This window comes from Equus przewalskii, chromosome 26 (genome assembly GCF_037783145.1).
Source record: "Equus przewalskii isolate Varuska chromosome 26, EquPr2, whole genome shotgun sequence".
In the NCBI taxonomy this organism is placed as follows: domain Eukaryota; kingdom Metazoa; phylum Chordata; class Mammalia; order Perissodactyla; family Equidae; genus Equus; species Equus przewalskii.
Window position 1 is genome coordinate 33,699,955 of NC_091856.1, and position 23,286 is coordinate 33,723,240.

The 23,286-nt window shown below is 44.4% G+C and overlaps 1 protein-coding gene across 8 annotated transcripts in view; it reads left to right on the forward strand.

The window, feature by feature from the left end:
• NUP214 (nucleoporin 214) overlaps positions 1-23,076 on the forward strand; it is a 97,278-nt gene extending 74,202 nt beyond the window's left edge. For 4 of the 8 annotated variants that reach the window (XM_008535421.2, XM_070595249.1, XM_008535420.2 and 1 more), the window contains exons 31-36: positions 7,743-7,899; positions 14,259-14,411; positions 19,099-19,270; positions 21,286-21,425; positions 22,270-22,294; positions 22,812-23,076. In XM_008535421.2, the coding sequence (XP_008533643.2) occupies positions 7,743-7,899; positions 14,259-14,411; positions 19,099-19,270; positions 21,286-21,425; positions 22,270-22,294; positions 22,812-22,845 (681 nt within the window). In that variant the 3' untranslated portion in view covers positions 22,846-23,076. The remainder of the gene's footprint in view (positions 1-7,742; positions 7,900-14,258; positions 14,412-19,098; positions 19,271-21,285; positions 21,426-22,269; positions 22,295-22,811) is intronic. The other 4 variants (XM_070595248.1, XM_070595251.1, XM_008535422.2 and 1 more) reach the window with 1 other exon arrangement.
• The last annotated feature ends 210 nt before the right edge of the window (positions 23,077-23,286 follow it).

Here is a 23,286-nt window from a genome sequence, read left to right on the forward strand (position 1 = left end):
GTTCTGAGTCGGGGTCTAAGTTGGTACAACCACGTGGGAAAATAGTTTGGCATTATCTAGTAGGACCAGCAGTTTCACTCCTAGGTTTGTTCTTTAGAGAAACTCATGCACATGTGTGCCAGGATAGGAGAGTGTTAATAGCAACATTGTTATAATAACCCAAAACCAGAAGCAACCCCAATGTTTATCAACTAGATGAACTGGTATTATTCTGTAGTCGAAGGTTACCTAGCTGTGAAAATGAACGAAGTAGAGAGCTACCTGGGTCACTCTCCCAGAATACTGTTGAGCCAAGAGATAGAAAACTTTACTGTGATTAACTCCTTATTGCCTCGTAACACCCCTCCATATTCTTCCTCATAGAAATTATGTTTGCAATTAGAGGGGCCAGAAATGCAAATCAGTATTTTGTCTATGATGGCAGGGGCTTTTTCTCTTGTATTCATTGCTGTATCCCCGGTGCTTAGGACTGTGGCTAGCACATGACAGACATTGTGAAAATGAAGGAGTTTTCAGATAGTAGGGGCACCCTCAGAAAAATCTAGGATATAGAAGACCTTTGCTCCCATTATAACATGAAGAAAACTGCAGATAGTGTGAAAATCACAGTCATTCTATGGGTATTGGAATTAGCCAGTGCTGTGTAACGAATTACCCCAAAACCTAGGACCATTTACTTACTTGTTTTCGTCTGTGTATCCATCTATCTCCAGTGATTGGCTTGGTTGTTGGTTCAGACCCTAACTGGAGCTCTTGGCTAGAACATCTAAATGTGGCTTCTCTGTGTGGCCTGGGCTTCCTCACACGTGGTGGCTGGATTTTAAGGAGGAATATTCCAAGAAAGAGACAGAGCACGGCAGGAGCTATAGAATCTTTTATGATGCTCGGAAGTCTCAGAGCATCATTCCTGGTGCATCCTCTTGTTCAGGGCAGCCACAGGGTCCCACCCAGGCTCAAGGGGAGAGGAGTGGACTTCACCTTCTGCTCTAGAAGAGCCTGTGAGTCTAGAAATATTGCTCTGACCATCTTTGGAAAATACAATCTGTCCCAATGGGACTCTCAAAGAGTGACAACAAGAAAGCCTTGTTGAACTCATTTCCAGAGAAGGGAGTCCATCATAAGTGAGCACTGTGATACAGCAGCTTCTGGAGACAAATGTCAGGTCTGGGTTTGGGAAGGTGCAAGAGGGGCCTTGCTGAAGACAGGAAATTTACCTGGAAAAGACAGAAAAAGTTATTGGCAACAATGGGGACAAGCAAAACAAATGACCAGTAAACACATGAAAAGGTGATCAATAGCATTAAACATTAGGAAAATGAAAATCAAAACCACAGTGAGATACCACTCCACACTCATTAGCATGGCTATAATTTTAAAAAATAAAAAATAACAAGTATTGACAAGGATTTGGAGAAATTGGAACCCTCATACATTGCTGGTTGGAATATAAAATGGTGCAGCTGCTATGGAAAACAGTTTGATCGCTCCTCAGAAAGCCAGATATGGAATTATCATCTGACCCAGCAATTCCACTTTTAGGCATATACCCAAAGGCGTTGAAACCAGAGCCTCAGACAGACACTTGTTTGCCGGTGTTCATTACAGTGTTATTCACAATGGCCAAAAGGTAGAAACAACCCAAGTGTCCATCGGTGGGTCACTGGATAAGCGAAATGGTATATACATACAATGGAATATTGTTCAGCCTTCAAAGTTCTGATTCATACTACACGTGGATGAACCTTGAATACATCATGCTAAGTAAAATAAGCCAGACAAAAAGAGACAAATATTGTATGATTCTGCTTAAATGAAATATTTAAGTAGGTAAATTCATAGAGGTGGAAAGTGGATTAGAGATTCCCAGGGGCTGGGGAGAGGAGGGAATGGAGAGTTATTGCTTAATGCTTACAGAATTTCGGTTGCAGTGATGAAAACATTTTGGAAATAGATGGTGTTGGTTGTGCAACATTGTGAATGTAATTAATACTACTGAATTATATAGTCAAAAATGGTTAAAATTGCAAGTTTATGTTATATCTATTTTACCACAATTCTTTTAAGGTTAATAATGTGATACACCAGAAACTATTGAATTTTATACTTTAAATCAGTAAGTTGTATGGTATATGAATTATATCCCAGTAAGGCTGTTTTTAAAAAAAATTGGGATCTAAAGACATGCAAGTACAACAGTAATTTGTATGGTATGAAAATCCTCCCTATCCATCCCTCTCCCACTTTTGCTGAGAGAAAGGGAATAAAGGCAGGACTGAAAAGCAGAAAGAATTTGCACCGTCTTGCAATCCCCTATTCCCTGGACCTGTTGAATCCAAAGGTAATGCTGGAGCCGAGCTGCCTCCTGGCTCCAGGCTCCATCACATATAAGACAGATCACCTAAACCCTAGCAAAGACAGTGTTGGGCTAACCAGAGGTGAGTTCATTCTTGAATCTGTGCCTCAGTTCACAGTCAACTCAACACGTCCTGAAATCCGAGTAATTAGCTCCTCACTCTGGGATACAGATGAAAGAGAGGCTCTCACCCTCTAGGAAAAATATTAGTGTTCTTCAGTCACCACACCGCTGTTCTGTATGCAAAGTCCAACATACCAAAAGAAAATTATGTAGCCCACTGAGAAGCAAAAATAAAAGGGGGACCCACAATCCTGTTTTAGAAATCAGCTAAAAACACCTTAGAGATCCACATATTAGAACTAGCAGGCAAAAACTTGAAAATAATTATTGTGCTCAAGAATTTACAGGAAAATAAAAGAATGGTTGAGTAAGGAATCTCAGCAGAGAAATGAGGATTACAAAACAAATGGAAAATCTGGATCTGTATCTGAAGTTTAAATCTAGCATCTGCAATAAAAAATGGTTAGACAGGTTTAACAGTGAACACTGCAGAAGAACGTGAACTTGAAGATAATGTCAGTAGAAGTTATCTAAGATGAAGATCAGAGAGACTGAAAAAAGATTGGACAGGACATTAGTGACCTGTGCAAGAGTATCAGACAGTCCAATGTATGTGTAATCAGAGTCCCAGAAGGAGAGGAGACAGAATGGGGTAGGAAAAAATACTTGAAGAGACAAGGGCCAAGCTTTTCCAAATTTGTTGAAAAGCAGGAATCTACAAGTCCAAGAAACTGCAAACCCCAACCAAAAACAATCAGAAAACTACACCTAGACACATCATAGTTTAGCTTCTGAGAACCAAATAGAAAAAGAAAAAATTCAAAGCAGCTAAAGAAGAAAGACTCGTGACATACAAGGAAGCAATGTCTTGTGTGGTTGTAACGAGATATTAGATATATGACAGCCATAGCAAAAAGGCAAAAAGAATGTCTTTGCTTACTTTGGAGTAGACCAGTGGCTCTCAACTGGCATCAGTTTTGCCTCCAGGGGAGTTTCCCAATCACAATGTCTGGAGACATGTTTGGTCCTCGTAAGTAGGAGATGCTACTGGCATCTAGTGGGTAGCGGCCCGGAGATGCTGCAGAGCACCCTACAGCCTCCAAGACAGTTACCCAGCCCAAAATGTCAATAATGCCGCTGTTAAGAAACCATTAAGTAGACAAACATTTCTTAGAACACAAAAAGCACTAACCGTAAAAGAAGAAAATTAAAAAACTAGACTTCATCACAATTGCAAACTAATACTCACCAAAAGACTTTGTTATGAAAATGAAAAAGCAGGGCATAGACTGGGAGAAAATATTTATAATACATATATCAAAGGGCTTCTGTCCAGAGTATACAAAGAAGTCCTATGAATCAAAAATAAAAAGACAACCCAATGTTTAAAATAATCAAAATACTCAGACACATACTTTACAGAAGAGGAAATGCAAAGGGCCAATGAGCACATGAAAACTTGCTGAGCATTGTTAGTCATCAGAGAAATGCAAATTAAAACCACAGTGAGATACTACTTCATACCCACCAGAATTGCTACAGTTTAAGCACTAACAAGCAATTGTGGAAAAGATTGAGAGCAGCTCGATCTCTTAACACATTGCTGGTGGGAGTGTCAAATGGTGCGGCCACTGTGGAAAACCATGTGACAATTTCTAAATAAGTTAAATATACACTAATTTTATGGTTTCTACAATTCTAGGTTAGGTATTTACCCAAAAGAAATGAAAATACATGTCCACAAAAAGACTTCTCTAAGAATGTTCCTAACAGCTCTGTTTATGATAGTCCAAACCTGGGAACAATACAGGTGTTCATCAACAGGAGAGTAGTAAGCCCTGGCATAGTTGTACAGTGGAAGACCACTCAGCAGTAAAAAGGGAAGAACGACTAATGTATGCAGCAGTATGGATGCATCTCAAAAGCATGTCTTGATTCTAGCCAGGCCAGTTAGGCGAGAGAGTAATAAAAGGCGTCCGATTGGAACGGAAGTCAAGCTGTGTGTCTGCGGGTAATGTCACATAGATAGAAAATGGCAAGGGATCCGCTAGAACATTATTAGAAGAAATGGATTCGCAAGTTTGCGGGACACAAGATCAATATTAAAGATCAATTAGATTTTTATACGTTTGCAGTGAACCATCTGAAAATTAAGAAAATTCAATTTCTGATAGCATCAAAAAGTAAAATACTTAGGAATAAATTTAACAAAAGAGGTGCAAAACATTTACTCGGAATACTGTAAATCGTTGTTTAAGGAAATTAAAGGGGATCTAAATAAATGGAAGGACATTCCATGTTCATGGACCAGAAGATTTAATGTTGTTAAAATGGCAGTGCATGGGGCCAGCCAGGTGGTGTAGTGGTTAGGTTTGGGTGCTCTGCTTTGGTGGCCTGGGGTTCGCAGGTTTGGATCCCAGGTGTGGACTTACACACTGCTCAGCAAACCGTAGTGTGTCAGCATCCCAGACACAAAATAGAGGAAGATGGGCAATGGATGTTAGCCCAGGGCCAGTCTTCATCACCAGAAAAAAAATAGGTAGTGCATAGCTAGTAAACTGTAGAACCAGGGCTGTCCAAATTAATTGAATCCCTCATGCAGGAATTCAGTGATGAGTAAGACAGACAAAAGTGGGTGTGTTCACAGAGCTCACACTGCCTGGAGGGAGTCAGTCTCTATTGAAACAGTTCAGTTTCAGACAGTTTTAAGCACTGTTAAGAGAATGGAGTGATAGTGGTCAGGGAAGATGATTTAGGTGCCTTTCTGAAGAAGTCTCGTAAGTGTCTCTCTTTTCTTTTTATGTTTGTTCCTTTGAATTAGAATCAAATTAGGTCCACATGTTGAGATTGGTTGATAGGTCCCTTAAGTCTCTTTATCTGTAGGTTACCCTTCCACGTCTCTCCGTCTTTTATTTTTCCTCATAATCCTCGTAAGCTGTTGAACAAAGCAGGTCATTTGTCCTGTCGATTCCCTGGGCTCTGGCTGCTGACTGCATCCTGGTGGTGTAACTTCCACGTTAGCATGTTCCTCTGTTACTTCCTGTGAAGTAGTGCTTGAGTCTGGAGGCTTGATGAGATTCAGCTTTGATTTGTTTTTTTGGCAATATTGTATGGCTGGGTCTTGAACACTAACTCACGCTTTAATGATATTAAGGAATCATTGTTAATTTTCTAGACATGGTGATGGTATTATGGTTTACGTTTGAGAGATTTATACTGGAAAATCAGTGGATGAAATGGTCAGACGTCTGGGATTTGCTTCATACTAGTAAAGGATGGAGGAAGTAAATAGGGGCATAGATGAAACTCAACTGGCTGTGAGTTAATCGTTGCAGCTGGGAAATGGATACGTGTGGGGGCTTCATTATGCTCTTCTGTTTATTTTTTTACACTTTAGAGATTTTGCATAATATAAAGTTTTTAAAACTATTGTTAATTATCGCAATTAAAATGAATGGGACTTTCTCTAACCATTTATGAGGAATGGTTATAAACCATTCTCAGTAACTGCCAGTTCACATTCACTGCAGTGAAGTGTTAGCCGCTTCCTTTCTACAATTTCTACAGATATCCATTATTTTTCAAATCATGTTTTTAAAATTAAGTTGAACCATCTGAACTTGCTGGGGTTTTGTTGGTAAAAATATCCATATATTGGCAATTTCCTGTGTTTCAGCCTGATGCAGGGAAGTCAGCTAAAAAATTTCGTCTTTTCTACCTGCGTGCATTACTTGTCATGTCTTCTTTCAAAGTCAAGTTTACTAGTTATCAGAACCTATGCTTTTATGCTTGGATTGGATTCCAAGTTTTAAAAAGCTGTTACTCATCATTAAATGGTTGTAGTAAACTGTTACTGTTGTTTTTAAAGAAGTTTCAGAAACAAAGAGAAAAAGTGAAAGAGATAAGCAAGTACATTAAGTCCATCCCCCTCAGGTACAAATTTGGTTTTTTGTCCCTTGTTGTATTCAAGGCGTAAAGACTGGTGTGACCGTACCCAGTGAGGGGAGAGGGATGAGCAAAGGTGCTGTCCAGAGGTGGACGGACCACGTCCTGTCAGGGCTTTTAGAATTCTTGAACAGGAGTGCAATGACCTGACTGCCCTTTTAAAGTGTTATTCTAGCTGTCGTGTGAACATAGGTTGCCGTGGACGCAGAGCATCAGCTAAGTTGTCTACAGTCAGGCAAAGAGGCAGGTTCCGTGGCTCAGGCCAGGTGGCAGCTGTGCACCTGCAGAGGAGGGACACGCTGCGGGATGTTTCACAGGGGGCCCACTAGAGGTTTGACTTTTGTGGGGATTAAATAATTACTTGTAAAGTGCCTAGCACATAGAAAGTGCTCAATCATTGGTCTGTTATCGTCGTTAAAATCATGAAAGCAGCCATTTTTTGAGCATGTAATTATATTTCATGAACTATTCTGAAGTGTGCCGTGTTTCTTAGGTCATTTAATTCACTCATCATTTTGAGATGGGTGGTTTATTACCCCCATTTACACAAGAGGGACTCCGACACCACTCCGCCTCCCTTGGAAGGGAGCTTCTGTAAGGTTCCAGTGCACAGTGGCCCGTTTCTAAAAGCCCATCTTACTCTACATTATCAGCCAAGGAGCTAACGCCCTTAACTAAAGTTAATGATCCCCCAAATGTAGCACTGGTCTTCCTGAAAGCACTAGTTTCCAAACAGAAATAAAATGTGTGGCGTCTGATGCAGCTTTGAGTCAGCATGCTCCCTAACTTAGCAGCATCCTCTGGGCGTAAGTTTGCAAAGTTGGACAGAATTCAGCTGTGGTCATCATTTCAACAATGGAGCTAATTTAAGCTTATTTCTGCAGTACTGGGAAAGTTATTATGAAATAAAAGTTCACATATTGGGAGAAAAGACAATGTAAATCACTTAGCATCAGTTGCTGCTGAGTTCAGCCACAACTAGGGGAATCAAAATAAGTGGCACTCATAATAGCCCAGAAATGTTTTTAAAGTTTTGCGTTAGGGAGAACTCTTCAGGAGGTGGTTTTCCGGTCCCTGGCATTGGGTCAAGCAGAGACTGCAGGCAGCAAGGCAGATAAACTTTTTAAAATTCCCACCTACTATAAATCATCTTTTCAGAGAACTGTGAACGTGGATAGCTTGAGAACTTCTGATTCGTAGGAAGTCCCTGTCCAGAGTCCAGCTTCTTTCGTGGTTATCAGAGCATTCGTACCAGAACTAATCAGAGTTCCCTTGGTTTTCCCATTTGTACCAGCTGTGAGTGCCTCCTTTCCGCGGATGTGGCCTGCCTTTTTCCGATGACCTCTCATCCTATCTCACTTCCTGCCCCTTTTGTTTTTAGCAGTCGTCCCCTTCCAGTGGTAGCGTGTTTGGGCCTGGAAACACTGGAAGAGGGGGAGGTTTCTTCAGTGGCCTTGGAGGGAAACCCAGCCAGGATGCGGCCAACAAAAACCCATTCAGCTCGGCCAGCGGAGGCTTTGGACCTACAGCCACCTCAAGTAAGTTGAGAAAGAGTTTTCCCAGTCCCTCAGTCCCCTGATGCAATTGTCATCTTGTTGGTGTTATCAAAGCTTCAGTGAAAAATGAAGAAAGGAAAGAAAAGGTCTGGAAGGCCCACTTAAAACATCTTCCCCAAAGCAGTGTGATCTGTTTTGGTTTTGTTTTTTATTTTTGGGTTTTTAATGAGATGTCCTATATAATCATGAAAAGACATCAGAGCTGCAGGGAGAGAATCTGAGTATGAACTGCTCCCTTCTCTCCCAAGGCCCAAATTGCTCTGTTTCTTAGCATTGAAATGACTTGAAATGAATGCAAGCAGACAAGCAGAAATGAGAGCAGCAGAACAAGCTAGCTGTGCTTGGAGAAGGAGCATCTGGACTTTCGTTTGTGTAGTACTCTCTTTGAATTTGCTTTAAAATTCAGCTACTATAGAGAAATGTCACCCAAAAGTTGAAGCCTTCATTATTTCTCATCTTTTACATTTTTGTCTTATTTTCAAATGAAGCTGTATCTTTCTGCAGGCAGTTTCTTCTCCAGCTAATTTTTAAAATTCTTTGTGTGATCTGTTATTCATGGTTTGAAAGAAAATTGTTTGTTTAAATCTTTTTAAAAAATATCCTGCTGCTGATGGAGGCTGAGATGGAAAGTTGGGAAGCTGTTTGTCATCTTCGTCTTAGCTTCTCATTTGATACGCTGTCCATGCAGCTTTGCCCATCCATTGTGCCTAACAAGATCTCAATGAATCAAGAGCTAACGTTCTATGGACAGGACGGATATCTCCTTAATATTAAGGCCCATGGGGTTAAAAGCAAAGCTCTCTGGGCTGAGCCTGCCTTCTGGGTTCACACAGCAGGTATTTTGATGTCACTGTCCCTCTAGTAAAATATAAGGAAAGATTATAGTCAATAGACACATACCTCTTAACTTGTGAAATTTTATAATCAGACATTTGTGTTCTTTAGCTTTCAATGTGCCAGGAGCAATTTAGGATCCTAGACTGAAAGGATCTTAGAAATCGAGTCTAGCAGTTTTCAAAAACTGTTTCTGCAGATGAACTCTCAAACAGAATCTTGATATGTAAAACAGATAAAAATAGGTCACTTGGAAGCAAGGGTCAGGAACCAGAGTTACACCTGGGTGGTTTCCCCATCTTTTCCCCAGCTCTCAACACAGAACCGCAGGGCTGCACAGCACGTACTTTCAAAACATGATCCTTGTGTAGCACTCTCCATTTTCCAATAAGGAAACAAGCCCAAGATGGTTAGGTGATTGTTTTTTTGTTTTGTTTCATTCACAAAACCAGAAAGTGGCAGATCTAGAACTCAGCTAGATCATACATAATGTGCCAAACACAGCATCTGGCGCTTGCTAGTTAGAAATATGGGTTTATCCCATAGGTAACTTATCATCTGCAAGATTGTGTTACTAGCCTATTGTTAAAACTTAGGTGTGTACCCTTGTAAAAATTCCTTTTTTCCTGCCTAATTTCCTCTCTAGTGTCATGGCTCTCACCTGTCAAAGAATTGCCTTCTCTCAGTGGTGGGCTGGAGCTGGCTTGCACTGGCTCACAAGAGCTAGCTGTGCACATCTCTCCCCAGCTCCACGGTCAGTGACATCAGGAAGTATTGATTCACACCATGGAGATTGGACAGTGCTACAAATCAGAACCCTCCCTCCCGCCCCCCAGCCTCTTGTTCACTGGCACACTATTGTTTCTAATTCTTTACTTCTGGTTTAAAATAAACACGTGTCTATCTTGATACCAGACGCCTTCTGGTCTTCATCTCCTAAAGGCTGGCTATTGGAAACTAGCAGTTTACTTTTATGCTGAAGGGATGTTTAAGTGAATTTGAAAGGGTACAGGAAAGGCTTAACATTATTTTGTTTTTGAAAACTAAATTATGATTTGATAGTGAAAGAGACAGGATTCTCTGTATCCCCAGGGATTAAGTGCCGGATAGGAGAAAGGAACAATGGAGAAGGAGCCAGAAGTCATCTGGGGAGGGCATTGTCCTTGCCACAGGACTGAGAATGCTTTCTGCAAACCACCAGGGACAGCCTCTTTCTCCGTGGGTGCCTCTGCAACATTTGATACTTGCCAGCGCCACTTCTCTCCCGGATTGTATGGGTCAGCTCTCCTGGTTCTCTTCCTGCCTCGCAAACAGTTCGTTTCTCTCTTTCTTCTCTTTTCTCTGTCACTGTGGGGTGTGTTCCCCATCGTCACCTGGGTTATCACAGTGGTCTCCAAACTCCCCTCCCTGCCTCCAGTCTCCTCTACTGTGGGCTGAAAATCCATAAAATTCAGTGTCTAAGACTCCACTTTGATTTTGCCACGGTCCCTATGCAAAACCCTTTGGCAGCTTCCTAGTAACTATACGATAAAGTCAAAACCAACTCCTTAGGCTGAAATTCAGGGCCCTCTGTGAGCTGGCCCCAGCGTCCTTTTTTGACTTTGACTCAACACCCCCAACACATTCCCTCTATTTTGGCCAGTATGTCTGCTTGCTGTCCTTCACACCAAGCACACACCTCTCACTTCTCCCTGCTTCTGTGCCAGGGTCCCAAGCTCCCTCCACTCCACCCATCTGAACTGAGCCTTCCTGTAAGGGCGAACGAAGGGTCACACAGGCCCTCAGTGCTCTCTCTTCTCTGGAATCCTGCAGCCCTTGTATTCCATTCCTTCACAGGACATCAGGCAGAAGCGACCCAGCCTTTATTGATCACCTCTTGTGTGCCAGGTGCCCCATGTGTGTGGTCCAATTACTTCTTACAACGGTGATTTTAGATGTGGCCGTCCCCGTTTTACCAATGAGGAAATAGGTTCAGAGAAGGGATGTGGACTTAGGGAAGTAGCAGCCGTTGACTGGCGTCACCAGAGTTTGATCTGAGAATGTTTCCTGGGCTCTGAGCCACCGTGTTGCCTCCTGAGATCTTCTAGCCTCACGTAATGGAACTCCCAGGTGTGCCTTGTTTGACTGCCCTTGTGCTCGTTCCACGCGGCATTGAACACGCTCCCTTGCAGATAGGTATCTGAGCAGATATTGAGCAACCAGCAGTTCCCTTTGTGACATTTAGGCCCCAGACTGCCTGGTCCGGAAGCTGCCCTCTTTAGCCCTGAGAAGTAGTTGGAACTGTGCAGTGACCGAGACGGACAAGCTAGGAGCACTGTTGCTTGGAGTTGGCTTGCGCTCTGTCCACAAGCTCACACTTTGTAAAGACTTCTTCTCTCTGGCTTCCCCAGAGACTCTACCAAAGATACACTTTTAACCCCTGGGCTCATTTAAAATTCAGCACCCCTGTGACTTGTTACCTGCAAGGACCTACTGCCTCCTGAGTCTTGTTCTGAGGCCACTGGTTAGAACCATTCTCAGCACATTCTTTCTGTTCAGAGGTCTGAAAGACTTACTCGTGTGAGGATGAAAAAGCCACTTGATCAAAGGGCCTGCAACTGTTCTTTAAGAAAATGTCTTGGAAAGTGTCCTGGATGAGAGCTTCTTGAGAACCCCCTTCTCAGTGCATATTCAATTCTTGTTTAGTGACTTTAGACCTGCAGAATGACATGGGACCTGGTCTTGGTGATATTATTTATATCAAATTTATATCAAGTATAATTTAATTTAAATTGAGTCAGACCTTGATCTTAGGTTTCGCTAGTATTTTTGCCGAATAAAAGATCAGCGAAGATCCTTGTTGTGCCAGCAGCATGGGAGCCCCAAGCGGATGCCAGTTTCCCCGTACTTGTCACCCCCCAAAGTGGAAGTCATCTGGTGGCTCTGCAGAGAAAAGTATTCTCACTGGTTTGTTCCCAAGTGAAAAAGAATCTTCTACAATGAAATATTCTCCAACAACAAAGATATTCTCTTATTTACCATATTTTCAAGAGCTAGAGACTTATTTTGGAACCATTAGGAGAGAACAGAGAAACACACTGTTGACCATGGAAATGGAAAGAACAGACATCATTTCATGCCACTTTGTTTCAGAGCAGCTTAAATAAATCCTAAAATATTTCAACATGCAGCCTTCCTTTTGAGACTGCAAATGACAGCTCTTACAACTTGAATGGTTTAATTCTTGTGATCTTTGCAGAGTGAAAAGGATTTCATTTCTACAGCTGACCTACTCTGTGTTTTGTTACATTGAACCTGATTGGGGTATGGCAGGAGGAAGAGTTAAAGACAGAGAGGGGCAGTTATATTTCCTGAGGGTCTGCCCTGTGCCTGACTGGGTGCTCCATATACGTTATCTCATTTGATCTTCACAGCAGCCTTACGTGGTCACAACTGCTGTCCCCATTTCAGGATGAGAAAGTAGGAACATAGGAAGTTCTTGCCCAACTTGATAGTTATTAGGTATTCTAAGTCAGGTCTGACTGTAAAACTCATGCTTGTTCCACTATAATAATGCTATGAACGTCTTAAAGACAGAAGATTCTTAAAGATAATGGATAAAGAAGCCCAAAGACTTCTAAATGTTCTCTGACGTCTCAGGAATTTAAGTCTCCCAATATTGTCCCAGTAGAATCATTTCCCCTCGGTACTTTGAATTTCTCCAGGAGGAGATCTGATCCCTAATCTTGTGCTTGGGTTTGAGTGCTATTTGGAATTTTGCATTGTTAGCACCAACAAAGTCCGAAAATTGCAGTCCTCTGTTCTTGAAATTCCAAGGAGCCTGTTTTCGTCTCCAGTGGCAAATGCACTGCTATTGGAGGAGCCAGATGTAACCTCCAGCTGGCTCTTGAAGGGAAAGATCAGACTGTTCAAGAGGACATTTTGTAGATTCCAGCAGGGGATAAATAATCCTATGGTACTGTCCGTGAGGATAATGGAAAGGAACTTCTAAATCGCTCCCACTGTCAGTGCCTGACACACTCATAGCCAAGCTCTCAGACTGTCAGCAGTAGTTTTCCAGAGCAGGTGACCATATGGTAGTCCGAGGCCCTGTGCCTAGACAGTCGAGGTGATTGTGCCCCTGAGATGAGGCTCCTTACTTTCTAGACTGTAGACCAAGAGCGTTCCAGTGAGAAATAGCAGCAGTTGCGTCTCACGCTGGGGTGGGATTGGTGCAGAGGGAGATGAAAGACTTTGGGATTGACAGGTTAGGGGTGGACCACCTCTTGAAACAGCTCCACTTGGAGAGAGATAGTCATCCCCTTTCCACTGCTCTCCTTTCTGTCACCTTCACACGAGCACCTGATTAGCTTGTACGGCCTTGTACCGATGTCTGTACTTCTCACTTGGTGACACAGAGTCAACTCTCCATTACCCACCCAGAGCATATCATTTCAGCCTCCTATTAATGCCTGTGTCTTTGGGCATCGACCCCATTTCAGGATAGCTTTTCCCTGCCTTATTGTGGGTGCAAACTCATTTTACTGAAATACCCATCCGTATGTGGTAGGGAAATGTGAGTGGTCCCCCCCTCCAAAAAAAATGTAAAAGAAAAATTGCTGATACATAGTATACTATCGGTGTTATCCGAGGGATTGCCTCTGTGTATGTGACTTTGGCTATTTATATATTGCCTGTCAGATTTGCATTTCTTGTAACAAACAAAAAACTTCTCACCCGTCTTGGTTTGTAGAAGTTCCCTTGTTTCCTTTAATTCCTGGAGCCGATTCAGTGCGTAGTTGAGGGAGTGACCCGTTAGATAAGTATCTAGAAGGTCAAGGGCTTAATTGCACCTCTTAGAAAGAGGAAGTAAGACTGGAAATCTTGCTGGCCTCTTTATGTTCTTGAGAACATCCCTAGCTCCCATCAGATCAGAGGTAGGAGCAGCATGGGTTTTCTCGTGTCATCTGCCATTCTCTGAGCAGACCAGGCAACAGCAAGCATGCCCAACTGGACTATAACAGCAGAATGCTGGAAGCCATTATGCTTAGTTTGGATTTACTCTAACTTTATTTTCTCTGGTTTGACAAAATTTGAAGTTGGTCTGCACCTGCATGTGAGGAGATTGATGAAAACAAGCCTTAGTCTTCAGGAGAAAATTGTCTCCTGTGAAGCTGCCGTATCAGTCCTCTGTCGGTGGATAGGTCTGCTGGGGGAGCACAGATGAGTTTCTGCAAAGGAGCCTTGTCATTGGCGCCTGTTGCTGCCTCTTGATTTTGTGCCTGTAGGATCGTCCCAGGAAATCCTGAGCCTGGGTACCAAAATGATTAAGAGCTTGTCATCAAGATGCATGCACATCAGAGAAGGTATCCATTTCTCTACAGCTCTCTTCCCTTGGATCCTAGATTTCTTTGTCACTCCCTTCTCCTGAAACAGCCCGCTGAGGTTTCATCCTTCTCTGTTCTAAGAGGTAAATAAGGACACTTTCTCCCTCTGGTCTCCCTCACACCTGTTTTTCATCTCTTCAGATACCTCTAACCTATTCGGAAACAGTGGGGCCAAGACCTTTGGTGGATTTGCCAGCTCATCATTTGGAGAGCAGAAACCTGCTGGCACTTTCAGCTCTGGAGGAGGAAGTGTGGCATCCCAAGGCTTTGGGTTTTCCACTCAGAATAAAACAGGTACCACTATCCTTACAAGCTGTGGTTCTTTTTATACGTGTATTTACATCTGCATAGATCTGAGAGGAGATCTCTCTAGGGTGGTTCCCAAGGGAGTAGGATGGCGTATGGGTGAAGTGCTTTTTCCCCCAATTTATTTGTATATTCACTGAGCATCTGCTGTGTCCCTAACACTGTTCTAGATCTCCTGAGACGTGTTGGAAAGCACAGAATGCATGCAGTGCAGCCTTTAAGAGAACTTAGAGTCTTCCTAGAGAAGAAAACATTGTAAATATTTATCAGTTGCAGAACAACCAAAGTAGGGGAATACAAAAGAAAGTGATAACTGAAATGTAAACAAGAAAGCATCCTGAGTCACAGACTTGCTTGGGTACCCATTACTGTCATAGGCAGACAGATTATCTGTTTAATTTTTTATGTCTATATCATTTTGCCCTTTTTCACAAATCACATTTTGAGTATAGCATACATAAATATATTACGTGTACATATGCAGTATCCACATATCATAAGTATACTGCTCAGTTAATTTTCACAGTTGGAATATACCCATATAATCAAGAATAAAGAGCTTACCAGCACTATTTTTTATCCCAGCATTACTTTTAAAGTATACATCTATAAGCTGTGTGACTTTTTTTTTCTTTTTAAAGATTGGCACCTGAGCTAACAACTGTTGCCAATCTTCTTTTTTTTTTAATTGCTTTCTCTCCCCAAATTCCCCCAAGTACATAGTTGTATATTTTTTTAGTTGTGGGTCCTTCTAGTTGTGGTATGTGGGGCACTGCCTCAGCACGCCTTGGTGAGCAGTGCTATGTCCCCGCCCAGGATCCAAACCAGTGAAACCCTGGGCCTCCAAAGCGGAACGCACAAACTTAACCACTCGGCCACGGGGCTGGCCCCTGTGTGACTTTTTATAATTGTCTATTACATTTATAATTAAAAATTTTAAAGAACAATATATGCTTAGGTAGAAAAACATACTTCATTTCTGTCAACTGCCTCTCTGTGCTATTTCTGTCTCTGAGATGTGCGGAGAGTCTGCACTGCTACCCCTGTTGTGTGGAAAATTGTGTGAAAAGTTTTTTTTTAAGCCAGGGGGCAGGGAGGAGGGTGTTTGCTGAGCAAGCAGATTTTTGAAGCAAAGTCCCACGAGTAAGCAGGCAGGATGCTTCTCCCTGCTGTGGAGTCAGGGCAGACTTGGCAGTTAGGCAGCTTCCAGCGGAAGGAGCCCACCTGAGGACCAGATCAGGCGTGGCTCTGATTTGGGACCGCCCCATGTTAGTACCTAGAATTCTGCCTTTCGGAGCCTAAATTGCAGTGGTTTCCAAAAGCACTGTGCACCTTCCCTCAGACCTGTGACTCGGCTGGGTTAGTCTTCGGATAGTTCTGGATACTCTTTTCCTGGAAGTTAAAATGGACTAGATGAGCGTTGCAGCTTTATTTTGGCTCCACCCTTCCTTGCAGTGACTGATTTAAAAAGGAAAAGGCTACAGGGTTCTTGATCCTGGTTAAATGTTACTAAGAAATTTTAGTTCATTAATCATCAAGACTTTTTTTTTTTTTGAGGAAGATTAGCCCTGAGCTAACTACTGCCAATCCTCCTCTTTTTGCTAAGGAAGACTGGCCCTGAGCTAACATCCGTGCCCATCTTCCTCTTTTATACGTGGGACGCCTACCACAGCATGGCTTTTTGCCAAGTGGTGCCATGTCCGCACCCGGGATCCGAACTGGCGAACCCTGGGCCTCCAAGAAGCGGAACGTGTGAACTTAACCACTGCGCCACTGGGCTGGTCCCAAGACAATATATTTTTTAAGGAACCTGATGATGTCTTCTTTGACTCGTGTGTTTTCTTATGTGTTATTCCTTCTCCTGGGATCAGGCTCCAGTTGATGTGAGAATCCAACGCTCTCATTTTTGTCTTAGAGAAAATATATCCTCCCGCCTTTCAGAATATCTTTCCTATTTGCCTGTTGGCCCCATGAAGCCACCTAGACTGATGACTCTAACAGAGAAAGCTGCCTGTCAAATACATGAGATGGATGAACTAGTAACCAGAAAGGGGAAAGTGAGGGTGCAGGAAAGACTGCTCTCCCCGTGCTCTCCTCTGCTGCCGCGCTTGTGTCCGCTCTCGAAGAGCTCCTTCCGCAGAAGGAGGAGCCCCGAGTGCGGAGCGCAAGGCAAAGCTGCTTTACACAGAGAGCTTCCTTCCTGCTGAGGCAGTGCAAGTGCCTGTGGCGTCAGGAGTAGCACTGTTTGCTGTAAGAGGGATGGATTTTAGATTGATGGTTTGAATGAGTCTGAAAAACTTCAAGTGTCCATCCTCCCTTCAATACAGTTGCGTTAGAAAATAATACTGCTGCAGATGATTTGGGGTGGGACAGACTAAAAATGACCCTGCTGCTGTCCCCAGTCCATTGTGTTCACCCCGCTGCCCCGTTGGTGGAATTGCTGGACTTAGTGGCAGTGGAGGGAGGCAGCATGACACATGATGGTTGGGTGACAGGTGCTCTTTTGAGTCGCTCAGACTTTGTTCCAGGCCCAGCTCAACCACTTAGCAGCTGGCTAAACTCAGACAAGTAATGGATCCGCCAAGCCTCAGTTTCCTCACCTGTGAAGTGGGGTCCCAGGTTTATTGGGGGATTCAAGCAAACTGCTCTGCGGCACCTGGCACCACACCTGGCATGTAGAGGGCCCTCAGTAAATGAGATATTTTATTATCATTCATTATTAGTAAGTTTCTGTTTCTTCTGGAGAAGAAAATCATGAGAAGATGGCATCTGATAAAGTCGAACCCCTCCTAGCATCAGGAGTAAGTTGCCTATCTCCAAAAATAAGACCAGAGTGACCATTCTCTTCCTATTTCATTTAGCTGTGACCCAGGTGTATTGTTTGTGGCATTGTGTGTGTGTAAGTGTATGTGTGCGTGTTTAATCTGCTCCCCTCCTCTGTCCAGTTTACCTTCTGTATTGTTGTGACTTCTCATTTTTCACTCACCTTCCACCAAGAAGTCTGAATAATATTGAGTGCTAGATAAAGCCCCGTGTATCTAGGAAGAAAGTGTAACTAGATCTGTGAGCAGTCTTGAATAATTCAGCTGCAAGGGTTTTTTAGCGCTTTTTTTTTTCCAGTCTGTTATATTTGTAACCAGTCTCCGTTATCATGGCTTGGAATTTCACTCAAGGTTTTAAAATACAGAATGTTAACCCAAACGTGAGCCTTAGCAAAAAGTATCTTCTCACTTGTGCAACCACTACTAAGGGTAAACAAGCAAATAATTGAATCACAAAATAACAGTTAACTAACGAGTTTAGCTGACAGCTTTTCATACCCAGTATTTGATCTTTCCTGATTCAGGTGGCAGAAGCTTATGGTGGGCTTATGCCTGTAATAAGGAGGCCTGATTGATCCTGCTACAGCGGGACTCACTTTCTCAAAGGGGCGAGGATAACATCCCTGTCTCCTTAGGCTGATTGCCTCCTTGCTTGCCCCTAGGCCGCCATCATTCCCTTTAGCATGTAGCTCGGAGGCCAATACTCATTTTAACAAATACTCCCCTTTAGAGCACATTTCTTGTACCATTTTATTCCCTTCCATTCAACAGACACTCCCTGAGGGTCTCTGCTGATGGCCTAGATGATTTAAGGAGTATCTTGGGGGCTGGGAACCCTCCTCAGGAGCAGAAGGGATAGTCAGGGAAGGATGGTCCCTTTTTCTGCCTGAGGGGCATCTCCAATCCGAGGAGGCTGCCCCGGCACATGTAACCCTTTTCCGTGCATCCCCCACACGCGTGCAGCCCTGCCAGCCCGTGTGCCTGAGCAGCCGTGCTGGGGCCTGCAGAGGGCTCCTAGACTCCGCTGGCTCTCCTCACAGCTGAGTGGGTGCTTTATCACACTTACACAGCAGCCTTCCTCCAGAGAAGACATTCAGCCTGCTTCTTTATTGAGGAGTAATTCCTGACTGCGGAGAGAAAGCGTTTTTTTAAAAAATTTCTGTACAAAGAGAGAGAGACCTGTGAGAGATGTGAGAGCCATTAGGCTTTAAATAAATAAAAAGCCCCTGGCTGAGTGCCAGTGCCAGGCGTCTCTCTGTGCCTCCTGTCACCCAGGTCACAGGTTCTCCCCGAGAGGGACTTTGGGCCTCTAATTTGATCATGTGGGTTTCCATGAAGCTGGATGCCTTGCCTGGTGGTGATGAGTAATCAGATCTGTCATCTGGGCAGCTGAGTAGGGATCGGAGTTTTTGGGAACCATTTTTCAATGAGGAGTCTCACAGCTGCCAGAGGGGCTGGGAAGGGACCTGAAACGACCACGTTGCTTCTTGGTGGCCGTCTCATTTCACGAGATTGAGAGCTGATGAGTTCCGCGTGCCTCTGGGAGGCACTGGGCATCTCGCAGACAAACGTGGGGGCTGCTGGGTTCTTCAAATTCCAAGGAGCTCTCCCGAGTGGAGCCCGGACTCCTCTACTGGAAACAGATGGAGGGGGGCGACTTGGTCTTTGGTTTTAATAATTATTGTGCTGATGGAAGGGTTGTTGCCCTTTGTTATAGTTCTTTGTATTTGAATTTCTAACATATTTTTCTTTTTTCCTTCCTCTTTTGATTTGGTTTCTCACTGCTCATTGTCTTCTCTTCCTGTCTCCTTTCTTTCTCCCTATTTCTGTTTGTTTGCCTCTGTTTTGCTCAGGTGGCTTCGGTGCTGCTCCAGTGTTTGGCAGCCCTCCTACTTTTGGGGGATCCCCTGGGTTTGGAGGGGTGCCAGCATTCGGTTCAGCCCCAGCCTTTACAAGCCCTCTGGGCTCGACGGGAGGCAAAGTGTTCGGAGAGGGCACTGCGGCTGCCAGCGCAGGAGGATTCGGGTAAGCTCCCCGGGGAGGGACCTCAGGAACCCCACAAGCTCACACCAGCCACAGGTGCTGAAGCCTGCTACTCTTGTTGTGAAGGGAAAGTTCCCTGCTCTTGACTCACCTGAAGGCACCTCCCTCGAGATCAGCAAACAGGTCACTCCAGGTTCCTGTTCTCTCTAGGGGAGGGCCCATTTCTTCCAAGCCAGACTCCTTGGAGTGCATGAAGAGACGTGAGCTGTGTTGCTGTGCCCTGATATGTAGAGTACTGATTGGCAGCCCCCGTTCTCCTGATGGAGCTGAGCGATTGGTTAAAGGAAGGAAAAGAGTCCTGCCATGGCTACTTTACAGCCAAGCTTGTCCCTTGTGTGGTAACATCTGTTAGGAAGTTCTGAATGGACAGTTTTCACCAGGTTCTTTCCTCTTGGGATTGTTGTGCACTAGACCCATTGTCCTTGAGTGACAACTCCTTGTGTCCCCTGCTCCACTCCAGACCCCCAGATTGGGTATTCAGTCCGCTTTATTCAGCTTCTGTCCTAGGCACTAACCACCTCCTGCACTTGCAAGAGTCTCCATCACTGCTCGGCTTTCACAGCTGCTCTGAGTGCCTTGTGCACATCGTCACTTGAGATTGCCCTGTTAGGGATTTGCTTTTAATGGCCCCGGAAATTGAGTCTGGTTGCCAGAAAAACTCCAAGGAGAAAATAACCTTGACCACACCACAAAGTGGCCGTAAAATAATGTGGTGATGAGCACAGAGTGTCTGGACAAAGGCAGTGTTGGTGTCTGAAATTATCGTCTGGTAGACCCCTGGCACTCGGCACTGGCTCGGGAGGCAGAAAGCTAAAGATTGGGGAAGGCAGGCTTTGTTTTTGGGAATTGTCAAGGTAGCTGGGATGAGTCTTGGTGAAGTGATACCATCTTGCTCTTGAAAATAAACTTAAATATCTTCTTATTCATACCCTTTCCCCTCCATGAAAGGAGCTCGTGCAGAAATACTAGCAAATTTCAAAGAAAATGAGCAAGTTGATGTATTGCTTCTTAGATTTCATGTAGAGACTAATGGCTCTTTTAAGTTTCCCCCAGGAAACCCCAAGAATTAAACTTAAGGAAAGCTTTTAAAGGAGAATTGGGACTGACTTGAACCGGTATTCTTGGCTGGTTTTGGTGGACGCTGTTCTCTCCAGTGACCACCTGGCCCAAAGCACTACAGAGTTGGTAGAAGGGTTTTGGTTGACTGGGAATCTTGAGGTTTTATTTATTTATTTGAAACCAGCTATTTTCTTTGCTGGTAGAAGAGTATCATATTCTGCCTTGGAGGGGCTCTCCCACATAAATCCTGGCTGGCTGGGTAGTTCCATTTTGTTGAACAGGGTAATGAGTACCAGCTCTCATATGAAATCTCCAGAAGAGCCCCTCACCTTTTTTCAAGTCCCTGGTCTCTGACCCCACAGACATCTGAGGAGTTCCCACTGCAGTTTGTGAGAGGCCTGAGGCAGGAGTAGGAAGAGATCAGGACTCTGGGGGCAGAGTACAGTGAAAGCAGGCCCCTGGCTGGCTGTGCATGCAGAGCAAACCTTACCTCATCTTGACGGGTAGGTAGAACCAAGATCCAGAGAGGACCTGAAGATTAAAAAATGGGGGAGGGAGGATTGTCGACAAATAAGAAATGCTGAAATGATGGACGAGAATTGAAGAACTATTGGAGGCAGAAAAGGCAAAAAACGTAGTGCTGCTTAATTTCCAAGTGACCTGGAATTTCCAGGCAGTGGTTGAAAACTAAAACACTGGACAAGTTGGCTTTCATATTGTATTCCTGTTATTTTTCTTCCCAAAGCTGAGATGAAGGTTTGCTCTGGGCTCTGGCCTGTGCTTTCTGAGCGGCTGCTATTTTAAACCGATAAAGCAGGCACGTCACCTCGATTCATGGATGTCGAGCATCCCCAGATTGATGAGGGTGGACTGAGGCTTTCGGCAGCAGCATGGCGGCACATCCGCGCTAACCGGTCTCGTTTCTCCCTGGAACCCAGGTTTGGGAGCAGCAGCAACACCACCTCGTTTGGCACCCTTGCAAGTCAAAACGCTCCAACTTTTGGATCACTGTCCCAGCAGACTTCTGGGTTTGGAACCCCGAGCGGGGGATTCTCGGGCTTCGGATCAGGCGGAGGAGGTAGGCAGCCAGCCAGTCTCCCCTCTCGGTTCTCTCCTGCCTTGTCCTCAGTAAATGCCCCTCACACCCATGCCAAAGAAAGGAGGGCTTTTCACCTGGTTATTCAGTTTAAGTATTTTAAAAGCTGAAAGTGGTTGAAAGACAAAATGTTCTTTTTAGATTTTAATTAGACTTGTAACATTGTGCCATTTCTTACCAAATAAAGAAATGACTGACTTGATTTTCTCTCACGATTTGAGAACTCAAAATAATAAGCATCTTACTAGACCTTGGTTTAAAAATCCAAACCAGCAGGCTCAACAAAACAAGATGTGAAGACTTCACAAAATGTTCATTTGTTAACACTCTGCCTCTTCAGACAGTGGAATATATATATGTTCTGTTTTCATCCTTGCAACACACTTATGAGGCACAGAAGTTAGGCAAGTTATTATATTACAAATAAAGACACAGAAACACAAAGGGGCCAATTTGCCCAAAGAGCCAGACGGTGAGTATCAGAGCCTGGCCTAGAACGCATGTATCTTGCTTCTCTGGCCTCAAGAAGTGGAAGCAACTGGATGGAAAAAGTAGAAAAAGCACGTTTTCCTAATGAAATGGATCTGTGTGGCAGGGTACAGCTCCGTGAGAGGGGCTGTGCCCGAGACCCTCTGCCTGCGCCCAGCGCGGTGCAGAGGGAAGAATTCCAGAATACCGAGAAGCCGGCCCACCTCCCTGCCTGGCCGCAGGCGGGGCTGGAGAGCTTTCCGCAGGCAGGCAAAGGAGGGAAAGAGCTTGGCCTGGACTCCACCCTCGGCTTCCCACTGTCTGTGTGTTATAACTGGACCCTTTTCATCTCTTTCAGGATTCTCCTTTGGACCATCTAACTCGTAAGTATCTGTCTTCAATTTTGAGTCATCAAATACAGATGGGAGAGTGTATGATATGTGAAAATATGGACTACTATTTTTCCTGTCTTTGTACATTTTGTATCCATTTTTCCTGTTTTGAAAGCTTGTCCTGGGAGCATGGGGGTGCCCTGGCAGGTTTGGGTTTTGTGACTTGCTGGTCTCAGCAGGAATATGGCAGGGGGTGGCAGGCCTAGCCCTCTGAGGGCCGTGGTAAGAGAGAATAATGTGCCATCCGACGGGCAAAGGCTGGAGGACAGGACTCAAGAGGCGCTGCTCCTCATTGCCCTGTTGGTGTCTCAGAAGCTTCCTGCTCGCCACTGGGCTCCAGGCCCGTCTCCAGTCTGATGTTTTCATCCTCAGTCTAGTTTCTGCCTAGAATTGCATGACGCTAAGAATTCAGTCCTGGACTTGGAACCCAGGCAGCTGCATGAGCCCCGAAGCCCTTCCTCGGTCGGAGCAGGAGCTGACCCGCCTCTCTCCCGGCGCTTCCTTCCAGGTCTGTCCAGGGCTTTGGTGGCTGGAGAAGCTGAGTGAGTGTCCGTGTGTCTCTCGGTTCCCGTGACCAACTGCACTCTCAGCTCCTCTTCGCTGAGAGTCGCTGGAGCAGCCCCTTAAAGTGGATGTTCTCGTTGAAACACACCAGAAAGAAACAGCAGAAACCAAAACTCTGGAGATGCTTGCTTGCTTGTTTTGTTTTGTATTTCGTGTTGGTTGTTTTTTTCCACCCCCTGCTATTAAACTGTTTGATCTGTTTCCATACAGAACGTATGTAGGTTTTTTCAGGTCACAGCCAAGGAGAGAGGTTTCCTCATTTCTGTGGCTTTGAGAAACCTGCACTGCCTTCCATCAGCCAGCAGTGTATGTCTTCAAGGATGACAGCAAAAGTAACCTGCATAGGAGATCAGGGAATAAAGGGAGTAGGCAGCAGCTTCTCCCGACGGTCCCCTGGTCTCCTCGACCCAGGGCCCTCC